The sequence below is a fragment of the Astatotilapia calliptera genome, chromosome 20 (assembly GCF_900246225.1).
Source record: "Astatotilapia calliptera chromosome 20, fAstCal1.2, whole genome shotgun sequence".
In the NCBI taxonomy this organism is placed as follows: Eukaryota; Metazoa; Chordata; class Actinopteri; order Cichliformes; family Cichlidae; genus Astatotilapia; species Astatotilapia calliptera.
The window spans coordinates 24,538,143-24,551,663 of NC_039321.1; the positions used below are offsets into that span (position 1 = coordinate 24,538,143).

The 13,521-nt window shown below is 38.3% G+C and overlaps 1 protein-coding gene across 5 annotated transcripts in view; it reads left to right on the plus strand.

Annotated features, from left to right (window-relative positions):
* Window positions 1-13,521, plus strand: part of acot7 (acyl-CoA thioesterase 7) — a 58,490-nt gene that overhangs the window by 31,468 nt on the left and 13,501 nt on the right. For all 5 annotated transcript variants that reach the window (XM_026153137.1, XM_026153138.1, XM_026153136.1 and 2 more), the window contains one exon: window positions 9,693-9,809. In XM_026153137.1, coding sequence (XP_026008922.1) covers window positions 9,693-9,809 — 117 coding nt within the window. The remainder of the gene's footprint in view (window positions 1-9,692; window positions 9,810-13,521) is intronic.

The window sequence follows — 13,521 nt, forward strand, 5'->3', positions numbered from 1 at the left end:
GCTCTTTGTAGCAGGAGGTACATGTGCTTGTTATCTGTACTTCATGCTACTTGAGGTGTGTGGATTTCGGGCATGTTAAAATTTCTTGCTTCAAAAATTCAACCATTTTTATGTAGCGAAACTATTTTTTAATAGTATTATAACTGAAAATCTGTGTCTGTACAACCCTGAACAGATCTTTTTAGTTTTTTTTGGTTTCCTTCTGGATGCTGCTGGGTTTTATCCACACTTCCCCTAAAAACAACCTTTTTTCAGTGTACTTTAGAGAAAAAGAGAAACAAAGCACTGTGCAAACAGAAAGCGAACTAAGATTAAAGGCAAGACGAACAATGAACGCAACGAGGGTAGCATAGTCAGATTTGATGTTTAAGCCAACTGTAACAACAAAAATCTGCTTATCTGATGTTCCAACCTTATAATAAGCAAACTCTTACTAGAAGGCATTCAGGCTGCCCTTCTAAAAAAAGAAAAAACAGCATTTTATCAGCGCAGACCAGATGCCTTTTATCAGTTGAGATATATTGTTTGGGCTTCGATGTTCTTGCCTCATGCTGACATTTCTATTGAGGTCAGCTATGTAAAGAGGCCATCAGAGAGACACAGTATATATAAGGAGGAAGAGAAGCAGAAGAGAGATGTTGACTGAGAAAGAGAGAGGTGAAAAGGAGACAGGACGGGGCAGCGGGGGCGGGGGAACAAGGTGGGACATATAAGTCTCGCACGTGTCACGGTTGCCTTTTTAATTAAGAGGGTTTGCTGAGAACTCTGCCCAATTAAAAATCAAATGTGGAACAAGCATGCAGGTCATTTAGAACGCACGTATGCACACGCTGCCGACTTTTTCTGTACATGCCGTTGCTTGTTAGGCAGTGTTCCCTGTTGTTCGCTTCTGCTGCCTTCACTGCACTTAATTTGTTTACATAACCAAGTGAGGTCACAGAGCCAGGGTGTACGCTCTCAATACCTTACAGTCTTTTCTCCACTTGGGTAAGGAGTCTGTACAGAAAAGGAGTAGGTGTTCCTGAGTTGTTAGACGTGATTGGCTGGAACCACTTATGTCACCCCTAGATCAACTGGTAATCCTGACCCTAAAACAGCCATGTCTAACAGCTGAGGAAGGCCCGCTGGTTTCCTAAATAAATCAATTACCTCTTGACCTGTTTTGGTTTCTAGCATGCGGATGCAATGTAGTTTGGATATTATTCAACAAACTTCCAATATGTTTTCAAAAGTTTATTTTTAAAACTGATTTCTACTGAGGAATATAGTCCCTTTGAGGTATGTGGTGATATAGAGCACTGTTTGAGAAGCACAGTTGGTTCCTTTCATCCCAGCAGGTGGTTTAGAGACAGATGTCTCAAAAATTAGTCACACAAATCCAAAACTATATGCATGACTACATAGTGCCAGGAATAAATGAGAAAACACATCAGTGGATTTTGAAATGCAGTTCTGGTGCTTTCACAATCTATGGTGAAAGGTCTTCCTTTTCCTTTTTTTTTTTAAACTTTTCTTTGTTTTGTTGCTTATCCTTTACCATCTGCTTACTTCTCCTTATTATATCCTGCCCCCCTTCTCTCTCTCTCCCTTCTCTCTCTGCCCGCTCCCTCCACCCATTGTGTTCTAAGGAAGCGTGCCACCTGTTTCTATGGAAACAGCAGCTGATTGCCACAGGTGGACACCACTGCTACCCGATTAAAACAACTAGAACAAAAAAAACAAAGCAAGAGAAAAATAAAAAGACAACACTGTAAGCTGTGTTTTGTAATGTTTGTCCACGCATATGCCATGTTATGAAGAAATCGTGGACTGCTAATAGACAGAATGTCTGTCATGCCACCAATTAATGTGTGCATCTGCACGTTGTGGTTCTGTGCACAGGTACTTTCGCTTTCCGAATCTCTAAAAAAAAGAAAAAAAAGAAACAAAACCAAAAAACATCAATGATATCTCAGAAAACCACTCCTGCAGAGCTAAACCAATGCATCACAGTAAGAAAGCAAATATTTAATCCTGATTTTAAATCAAGTTTGATCTATAATTAAGTTCAATTTCAAATTTAGTTTTATTTATATCACAACAACAGTCATATCAAGGTGCTTTATATTGCAAGGCAACGACCCTACAATAATTCAGAGAAAACCTCAACAATCAGACGATCTCCAATACTGTGCAGGTTTATATGAAAGAAAAGATTCTTTGGTTGTTCAAAAACACATGCATTACAAAAACCTTTTAAAAAATTACAAGTAAAATATTTGAAACTGCTTATGGTCATATTCATAGAAGGAAAGCACAGGAGCTACATGATGTTAAAACCAGGCATTAGCAGGGAGTAGTGTTAGAGAAGCGTTGGTTTAATTGTGCTAAACAATATCTTGAAATCAATAGAAGAGAGAAAATGCACCAACTTTAACTATCGCAAATTGATTCAGTGCATCACAAGCTGATAGACTGGTATAACAAGCCTGTGTTGGATCCTATGTGAGTTTATTTATCTCTGCCTACCCAATAAAGTCACTCTGCCACCTCAACTGAATTCTGCTGATATACCTCAACTATAAGTTGCACTAATTGTGGGGTCTAAGCAGGTCAGACTTTCTCTGAAAATAAAAAGAGGCGATTCATTAACTTGTGTAGTCAATTTTAAAGCATGTCCATGCTCAAAAATTGCCAAACAAATATATAGTGTATTATGTGTTTATCTTGTTTTTTGCTTTTTTTGGTTTGTTTTTTTGGAATAGGAAAGTGACTTGAGCCAATTGTCTCTTGTTAAAGTTGGTTTCCTGTCCAGTTCGTATGGTCTTCTGCTGATCCAGTCTGTATGTCCAATTCACATGGATACGCACACTCACCGACCACTTTGTTAGGTACACCTACTCCACTGCTTGTCAAAGCAAAACTCTAATATGGCAGCTACTCAGTGCATTCAGGTATGCCCATATAATCAAGATGAACCAATAAGGTTAAAACCGAGCATTAAAAAAAGGGAAGAAATGCGATTTAAATGACTTCAGCAGTTGTTGGTCTATTTCCGAAACTGCTGATCTACTTGGATTTTCCCACACAACCATCTCTAGGGATTAGAAGAGAGTGCCCCGAAAAAGACAAAATATACACACTGAACGCAGCTCTCTGGAGGTCAAATAAGACTAGCTAAACAGTTTTGAATTGATAAAAAAAGCAACAGTTAGTAAGATAACCACATTACAACCAAGGTACTCAGAGAGGCATCTTAAAGGAACAATACAGATAAAACAAAATAGCGCAGTAGTGAAAACTATGAATTAAGGAAAGATGAAAATATCAAAAACTGTAGTTCCTGGAAAGGCCGCTTGAGACAGGCCAGAAACCTCCACTTTATAATGCCCAAATTTACAAATGAATGAACTGAACTTTTTATAGCTCCTCAAAAAGCTCTTTAGTCTCTATAGATAGTTTTCCCTCTCATATAAGTTTGTTTTTTATAACTCACCAGGTGAAATTATAATAAATCTTACATGTATCCATTTTTATGGTTGTCCTCCAAACTATGTTGCTGTTTTGGTGAATGAAATCCTAGTATTTTATTCGTATGTTACTTACCATTAATTAGTAGGTATTTCTTAACAGAAAGCAGCCATGTCAATCACTCTAATGAAGGCCAAGGTTTACATGTTGAAAAATAATTGACAGGAGAAGATGAAACACACCTTCATAGGTGGCGAATCCCTTTATCGAAAAACATGTTTTGGGTTTTTTTTTTCAGAGAAATTCCATTACAGGAATTTTATGAGTCATTTTCTGTGGCATCAGGTAAATGGTAACTATGACCGTGATTGTAATTAGCACATATAGCATTTTTTAGGAGGCACACGCTGTTTAATAAAGCTCACCCAGAACGTTAAAATATACAAAAAATGTAGCGTATGGGACTTTGTAAGAAGATGTGGGTGGGTTGCTGCATGGCAGTAATGTTAACAAGAGCTGTTTCTATAGTAACAGCTCATTAGGAGGCAGTTTGAACCATTTGATACTGTCCATGATTAAAGCACGTGTTGGGGGGTGGGGGCAAAATTGTGGACAAAATTGTCAGCTGTAGATGAGGACAGACAAAATGCAGGACAGAAAAAAATAAAGACGCAGTTATCGAAGGGGTGAGTATAGGAGGCCATGAGAGAACGCATAAGAGAGGCTGAGGTCTCTCATGCTTTGCTGTCGATATCCTTTGGTCTCACATGTCTCTGCCTTTCATCCATGGGTGCCTTGCATAATGTGCGGAGCTGGTTCTAATTAAAAGTGCTTGAAGTTAGTACAGAGAGTTGATGGGCAACAAGAGCTGCCTGGAAGACTTCCTTCATTGTTCTCATTGTGCCTGTTGCCTATGGAGAGCATTGTCCGTGAAGATTTGGGAAAATCGTCACAAGGAATCTAATCACTGAGGTATTCTGCCCCGTGGCAAACTGGGCTGCACTACGGACTTTGTTGCTAATTGCCCTTTTTTTCCCATTGGAGTGAGCTGTCTTTCCTCTTCACACACACGCTGCCCCTCCCCCTCCCGCCTTCTGTGTTCCCACCCTACGGCAAAGGGAGAGTCATAGTGTGCCATGTCATTCTGTGAATGTGTAACGCCAGGCCCAGGGCTGACTTGGCCTTGCATGTCCTCTTTTGCAGTCTCACATTGAGCCTCACTTTAACCTTTTACATTGACTGTACAGAGAGATTTGTGCAGGAGTTGCATTAGCAGTTCCTCTGACGGTAGTGATTAATCAAGACAAGCATCTTTGGTCCCCAAGGACAGTGCAGTCTTTAACTTGATGTGGCACAACATTGTAGTCATAGGGTTTTGTTGCACTTGGTAGTTCGGGAATCCAAGCTGATCTTGGAAGAAATAAATGATATGCAAGCATTTATTTGGGTTCAAGAAATGTGGAATATGTGCAGCTAAAATGAGTTGTCAGCAGTTACCTGATTTTGACTGTTGTCTCTTCTGTGGACAGTAAATAAGACACTGCATTTACCAAAATTGCAGTTTAGCTTTTTTAAAATTAGCTTTTAAAATTTATTTCAATTAGTACAAAAAATGTCTGCCAGACAGAAGTGAACCTTTAAGTGTCAATAATGCATTGTCCATGATGCTCCTCCTATGTACGTTTTCATGTAGTTCATGTACACTAAAAGTTGCATATTTCATGCACATGTTACACAGCCACTTATGTGCTTAAATGTTGGATTAATAAGGAACTATACACAGTAAGTAAGCACTTTAAATAGGCGACACGTGGCATGTAGTAGGATGCAGATGAAAAAGTAAAGGGCTATATGAAAGAAGTTATATCTTATTGATTTTATGTGTATAAAACATGTTTTTATTATATATTTAATGTTTTCTGTATTTAATGCTTTCTATTCTATTCTATCCATCATGTCCTGTCCACGTTACAAAATTTTTTGGTTTTTTTGTAGCTCTGGTCAGCTTTTTAATAAAACAACTGGGGTCCTAGCGTCCCCCATGTTCTTTATACACACTGGCACGCACTGCTTTTCCCCAACAACAACTTAATTTAATAGCAGCGCTCTGAAGTAAATACAGCCTATAACTTTACTGCTGCTGATGAGTAATGCTAATGAACTAGTCTGGGAAGTGCTAAAGCATTTTCCTGTAATTTGACAAGCATATGTTGTGGAAAAAAACAAACGTAAACTTAACGAATTTTAAAAATGTAGATAATGTTGACGATTCTTCATAATTGCCTCTCAGCAAGGTCATTAAACTTTTAGCGAAAAAGTGCTTGTAGTTATTCTTAGCCGCCAGAAGTCTCTGGGTTTATCTGTTGACGCATGGCTGCTTCCGACTCAGATACTTTGTTGTTTGAAATGACGACAAACAAGACATTAATATAGAAAATGGAGCTGCACTATCTACTTACTGCTTATCTGGCTCAGTTAGATTGCTGCCTTAAATTCTACTCCCAGATTTCAGCTTCAATTGTAATAACTTTGTAACAAATCTGAGTGTATGATTGATGTATAATACAATAAATTATCTTTTCACTACCAAATGCCTTAACTTTAGTGGAAAAGATTTACATAAAATGTTGCAGTTCATTAACAGCTGAAAAACAGCCCGATGCCTGGATGGTTATCAGTTTATGTCAGGGAAGCAAGATTTTGCTAAGCCAAATATCAATATTATTATAACTAAGAAGCTCATCATTCAAAAACTGAAATGACCTTTAAATAAAAAGTCTTCCTAAAATCCTAAATGATAAAACACATAATGTAGCAAAGGGAAGGACAGCTGTTTACTTACTATGTGTAGAATCTTTAATATCTACTTACAGAAACTGATATTTCAGATCAGATTCTGTAACAGTGAAATATCTGGCCTTTTGCTGTTAAATGCTTTACTCTGTTAATGAGCCGGTTACTAACTTCGCATGTAGTCTAGTCCTGGGTGGGGGATTTTTCCTGAAAACAGCTGCTTCCTCTGTTTAAAAACATCGATCAGAGCTGTGAGACGGAGAAAATAAATGCAGCTGAAATCCAAAACAACAGCTAGAAGTTGTTATAAATGTTAGGATGGAGTAAAACCGCAGAGCCGGGTGATTATGTGACCTATTTTGCATGCAAACAGTACTATGAAAATTTTTTATTGTCTCCCTTTTTGAATTTTTTTTTATAAGGTAATGATTAAATTTGTTGGTAGATAAAATGGAATGAGCTGAGAGGAACTTTCAGTTAGAGGGGGATCCTAACAAACTAAAGTCGGGAAGTTTACCACTTTGATGTAATGCGGCATTTACTTTCAATTTTATCATCTTGTTCAGGTCAGGATCCATCTCCATTAAGTGTTACATGCTCAGACACGACAGCTACAGGCTTTGAATTGTAGTAGCCTGCTGTGCCTTGTACCCAGGGGAAATTTTCAATCTTAGGTGAGATCCCATCAATTTTCACAACATAGCAGAAATGAAAAAAACAAAAACAAAGCAAAACACAAAACAAGATAAAAAAAAAAGTTGCTTTAAAAAAAGAAAACCCCAATTAAAAACAACTTTGCAACAGATTTAAGGACATAATTTTTAGCTTAACATACTATTGTCCCATTTATGTGTGGCAACAGCATTTCCTTAAATGTAGTCATATCATCAGCCTCAATCAGAGAGCACTTTTGACAAATATACTTAATCAATCAGCCGTTTTTTGTTTTGGGTTTGAGTTGAACCAAATAATCACACATCAGAGTCAGCGCTAATCCATTTTCTATTTTAAAACGTCCTGTTGGAAAGTCATGAACTAGTACAGTCTGTAATGGTTCTACTTAGCTGGACAGTGTCATTTTGCAGACACTGGGACGGTAAATAAAATGACCATTATTCTCTGAACATGATTTGGGGTAAGAGCATGTCTCAGTAATAGCGTGTTTAGTTCTTAATCAACTCAGTGGGCCCACTTTTTACAGTGAATGCTGCATTTTGGAGAAGCGGTACATTCTGTTTGTACTCCCACACATTTGGCTGTCACAAACAGAGCTACACAGTGCAGATGGTATGAACCCTCGGGAGCCAAATCAGCAATCAGAAAGCACACTTATTGATTTGCTGTAACACAAGCTATACAAAAAGCAGCTCAGAGGGAACGACTGAGGCAACCGGAGTGTCTAGCGGAGGGTACGTCTGTCTTCAAATGAGCGTAGGTGCACACACTCTTTCACAGAGTGCACACACTCTTTAACAGAACAGACAAGCAGACGCCATCCTCTTTATTTTTTTCTGTTCATTTTAAGCCACACACTTGCTTTCTGCGAGAGCTCAACTAACAACTGCTTCCTTTGCATTTGACACAAGTTGCCAAGTTGCGTGTTGTTCGTGTAATCTCTAAACTTTGATTTCAAACTGTTTTCTTGTACATCAGACTATTTCCAAGATTTATTTGCAAGTGAAAAGGTGGTCTGTAAACTTTTTTGTTGTTGAATTGTTTGAAATGTGATACTTTTCACTAAATCTGTCTACATCTTAATCAAATGCACACCTTCCTGTTGACTTTAAAAGGAGGCTATTGAGCTTTTGTTGTTTCATCTCTCACAGAGAACAGACTTCACTGTTGCACTTTGGAATAGCTGCAGGGCCGAGACTGAGTACCCAGTCATTGATAACGACTGTAATAACAAACTGCGGCAAACAATCTATCCAAGTCTTCTTCACATGTGTTACGACCACATGTTTTCATTTTCTTGAGAAACAGCTCTTTGTCTTTGTGCAGGTTGTGTTCCAGATACTTACAAGCACCCTGTTTTTACCAAGATTGGGCTAAACACATTGACTGCTCACAGCAAACACAAACATTTATCTCTGTATGCGTTTCAAACACGCAGGGCTTACTGGCTCTGCCTGAAGCGTGACTGTAGCTCACTAATTAATGTTTATTTGATCTGTAACAGTAACAACGACGCGTTGCAGTTTTACTGGAAATTAGATCTTAGCCAGACGGCAATTTTTCCTAACTTTGTGCTTCTTGCCTGGCCAACACCGGTTCAGACGTTTTGTGCAGGAATAATAATTTTACACTCTTCAATCTCTTCAGGCTTCTTAGGACACTCATTATGTGCAGGGCTGTATAAACAGTTTGCCAGTTTGTCTGAATGTATACAGTAGTGAGTTTTACTATACCCGTTTTATTAGACTCACACTGTGCCTCAGAAAAAGCAGTGCAGGACCAGTGGTCATTGTATACAGTCAAACATTGCAATGAAGGAAAAATGGCACAATTACTGCCTGTAAACTATTTGTATGTACTAATTTGAGAAAATATTGTTACTTAGATTTAACATAAAAAAATAGGTTTTGGTAATGTTACTCTGTCCTGTTTTAATTTAAAATGTAAATAAAAATGTAATATCATTTATCCTGTTTTAATGGTGCAGACAAATGACCCGTGTAGTGTCTGTAAGTGTTTTTTCAATTTGTCTTTTCATTATATGTTGTTTACAGTGGATAAACAAGCTGTAATTTGAAGAATTACCAAACATGGGGGAAACGTAAAAATTAATAATGGCTTTTATTTAATTGAGCCCTGATGACATCTTTCAGCTTACCGTGAGCTGGCTGGAAACACTTCTGGTAGACAGTCAGCTCATACACATTAGACTAATGCGTCTGAAAGAAAAGGTAATGTTGAGAAAATGGCAAGCAGACTTGTTCATTATTTGGCATTTAACTTTAGGTGGATAGTTTTCTAATTGCATTAGGAATCCCATTAGCTTCCACATCCAATAATCTCTTCTCAGTGAAACCGTGTCTCGAACTTGGCGGCAGCTTGATGACTACATTTTCTTTTAAAAGCTTTTGTCGATTTAAAGACAAGCGAGTGTCAAGTTTCACTGGGGATGAAAAGAGTGCTGGATGCTACAGGTTGTACAGGCTCACAATCACATGTTGGTCAGTTTTGCTTCATTCTTGACCCTGAAAATGTATTTTTATTACTCACAAATAACAAAGCTATTTTGTAGCTTGAGCAGAGAGTGGAGCACATTAGCTAATATTCACATGTAGCATCGCTACAGAACTGATGGACGGGTGGTGTCATTAGTGTCTTATTGTTCAAGAGAGCCACAGTGGAGTAAGAAAATGTGGTGCAAAAGGGTTATCTACGCAGCTTCTTTTTTGGCTGGACTGCATGCAATAAATTAAAAGTGTGTGTGTTTGACACAGGTGTGACCATGAAGCTGATGGATGAGGTCGCTGGCATTGTGGCAGCTCGTCACTGCAATACCAATATTGTCACTGCCTCAGTGGATGCCATCAATTTCCATCGCAAGATCAAGAAAGGTGAGGATAACACAGAGAATACACTCATACTTTTAAATCTCTGATACTTACAAATATCCAGAGATGCAGGGAGATATTTCTGCGTGATTATTGCTTTTTTTTTGTCTTGTCCATTTGCTTTACCAAGAGGAATGCTGCAAAACGTTTTCTCGCCTTTTGACCAGAGATGATAAAATGGAAACTCTAAAGCGTTTTTCAATTTAGCCTCTGGCGGTGCTGTTTTAAATCAACTAAGCCAACGTTAACAGCTGTCACACGGTTGCTATTCAAGGCCAACTGTGTTTTGTAGAGCTGCCACTACATCTGGAAACACACACCACTGTTAATAATGACCTAACTATTTTCCATTACCAAACTTTGTCTATTTATACTGTATTTGCTGTAAGCGCCTCACAGTCTGAAAGGTTCAGATGAACAAATTCTAAGCCTCTAAATACCTTTATCCATGTAGCCTTTGATATTTCAGTTGGAAAATGTGTCCAGTCGAACACTGGAGTGCAGAATTTATTGCCAGGACTTCCTGGATAAGTTCGCTTATCCAAAGTCCTTCAGGGACAGTCATAATAAAAGCAATTCTAAGAAGGCAGGAACATAGTCTCCTAAAAAAGGCACACATAACAGACATACGTATGATACATGTCTGACAATACAGTATAACTGCAACCTCCTCAGTTCAGTTCGGGGGGGGGGTGAACAGCACAGAGTGGTGGAGATCCATGACCACATCTTTCATCTGCCCCTAGTTGCTCCACTTGCTACCTTCATCTGTCCTCACAGTTCAGTTAGTGCTGACATGATTTCCCCTGGCTCCACTGTGACTTAGGGGTTATGTCACTTCTACAGTTCTCATTTTTGCTCTAGCTGGTCAGGCAAAAAAAAAAAAGTTAAGTTTAGGGAAATAATGGAAATAAGTATCAAAACAAAAAGGATCCTAAAAAACAGCCACTAGCTTTGTCGTCTCTACCTCTGGATTTATTTTGTCATTTTATTTTTATGCATTTTCATCTTGCTACTGTTTCTTTTGACAGTTGAATTGCTCCCAACTGTTTGGTGCTAGCATTTCAACCTTTGCCACATAAATATATAAAGGAACACACAAATGTCTTGTTAAGGTCCTGGTCACTAAGTGCCAGACATCTGGATAGCTTAATTTTAATTGTGGTAATACAGTAGAAAAATTAGAAAAATTTACCTAGTTGTGATACCTGAGAGGATGGTGGACTTTTCACTTTAAGCACCATAGATAAGAACTGATTTGAACTGCCTCAGAGGTCCACCTTTGAAAAATCACAGAAGACACAAAGAACACCAGAATTATAGAAAAAAAAGCAGACTTAATAATTCAAATATTGAGGCACTGATGAGGATGCACTGGTGATAATATACTAGTCAATAATGTACCATAGGAGGGTTCAGGCAGGGGTCTTTTCTGTGATCCATTATAGCAAAACAACCAGAGATACAAATAATGAGAAGAAAGGCTTGAAACTTCAAAAGGTTGGATGAAAGGACATTTCAGAGACAGGGACTGGAGCGCTGATGGTGAGAGTGAAAATGTGATACAGAAGAAAAAATAAAAGCACCAGTGTGTCATCGTGAGTGGTCACAATGTTGTTCTTGTTTATTAAGTGTACATTTCATTTCATTGAAAGCATTATTTGTTAAAACCCCGACATTTTCATGTACTGTCTAGCTAAAGAAAAAAAAAAAAGACCCGTGGAAAGACACTCAAATGTGTTTTTGTCTTCAGTGCTATTTGTTAGTCAGTGAAAAGACTAATAGAAAAGCCTAGACTCCATCCATCCATCCATCCATCTTCATCCGCTAAAATAACAAATCTGTTGTTGTGTGGTATTACATTACATGCACACAGCACTGAGCCTGGACATGGACTGGGTACCTTCATCAAAGCAGATTAGCTTTATCAGCTCTTCAGACATGGGACTCTGCCAGTTGTTTTGGTTGGCTGACCTCCAATGCTGCACAAGTCAAGAGCTACATTCTGCATTAATCTGAAGGTCTTCAAAATCACCCATCATCAAGCCTCATTTTTGTGTAATGTCACTGAGCAGAGGTTGTTTCACTGAGCCTAATAAATCTTAGTAAGAGGTAGTTTATTTAAATGAGACTTGACACATGGGAGCATTAAAAAAATCCTCTAAAGGTCAGTCGACAAGAGAGAAATGAAATGCTTTAAATTTGTGGTCTCGGTTGCCAGGTATGCTGAAAAGACCTCACCGCAGTTACTGCACGTTATTATCTGTTTAAAGTTCTTTACCCATATGGATTTTCATGATCACCTTGTTGCCGTTTCCTAAATATCTCAGCATCCAAGGTTACTGAATGTGTGATAATGATAGCGTAATAGTCATCTTAACATATATAAAAATCTAGAAAGTTGAATTTTCTCAACTTGATTAAAGACCTTGTGCATATTGTTGGATTAAACATTACAGAAACTTAAAAGTGATTTTGGTAATTAATAATACTGTTAATTTAAGGCAGCTGTGGCTTAAACCTTGTATTTGGTGGTGATAATCAATTTGCTAAGCTCCGTATATCATTAGAATTCTTGTTGTTTGTAATTTAAGATTTTGGACATTTTTTGCATGGCATAAAGTTTGACTGTGTTATTGTCTCATGTGTGCCTACTCTGAACCTGTGTGCAGTTTTGCATTTCTTTGCCATCTCCATTTTTTTTCTTTTTACCCTCAGTACTTCAGTTCTAGGCTGCATCACAGAAAACCATAATCAAAACAAACACAAAAAGTTTGTTTGTTAAAGCCTTAAAAACTGCTTTATAAATGTAGTCTCGTTGTTCCTGTGTGTGTTTTCTTTCCACACGCTCTGGGCCTCCTCTCACACTTCAAAGACATTCATGTTAGGGTAACTAGCTATTCTAAATTGGCCCTAGGTTCGAATGTGAGCGTGAATGCTTGTCTGTCTCTTGGTGTCAGCCAAGTGATAGCCTGACAGCCTATCTAGGGTGTACATGGCCTCTCAACCTGTCACAGCTGGGATATGCTCCAGGCCCCTGTGATCCTGAATTGGATAAGAGGGTGGATGGATGGATGGGTTAGGGTAACAAACCTGGGTTTACTGCAAAAAGCCTAATTATTGACTCTATAAGCATATCTTTTGACAACAGAGGCTTATTTGTCAAGAAAACCGAACTTATACCCATGAATTTTGCAGAGTATCCTGCATGAATATGAGATCTGTAACTGAACAACAGTCAAGTCTAATTCTGATAGAATTCTTGTATTGTTGTCATCGTGTCAGAGTGCTTTGCAGCTCATACACTGATAAAAGCCTTTTCCCCCCTTTTTTTATGTGCATCATTTATTATTTAGGACTTTGACTATTTTATAAGATCTCACTCATATACTTGCGATCTGTTCCTGACTGCAGGAGTAACACCTTCTTTCCTTGTCTCTATGGCAACTGCAGTAATATTACAGTACAGGCACATCAAAGAGAATAATGAAATACATCAACAATGCTCTGTAATATTATTTGATAACTTTTTTTCCCACCTCGCTGCAGTGACAAAAGGTAGAGAGCACATTTTTGAGTGAAAGACAGTTGGTTGATTAGATATCTGAGAAAGTGCAGCTTCAATATTACTTCAGCGTGAGCTTTTAGCCAGAGGTCGCCGGCCTGTCTCGAAAAGTCCATGATGCAACAATGTGATAGAGACTGCAAGACCAGA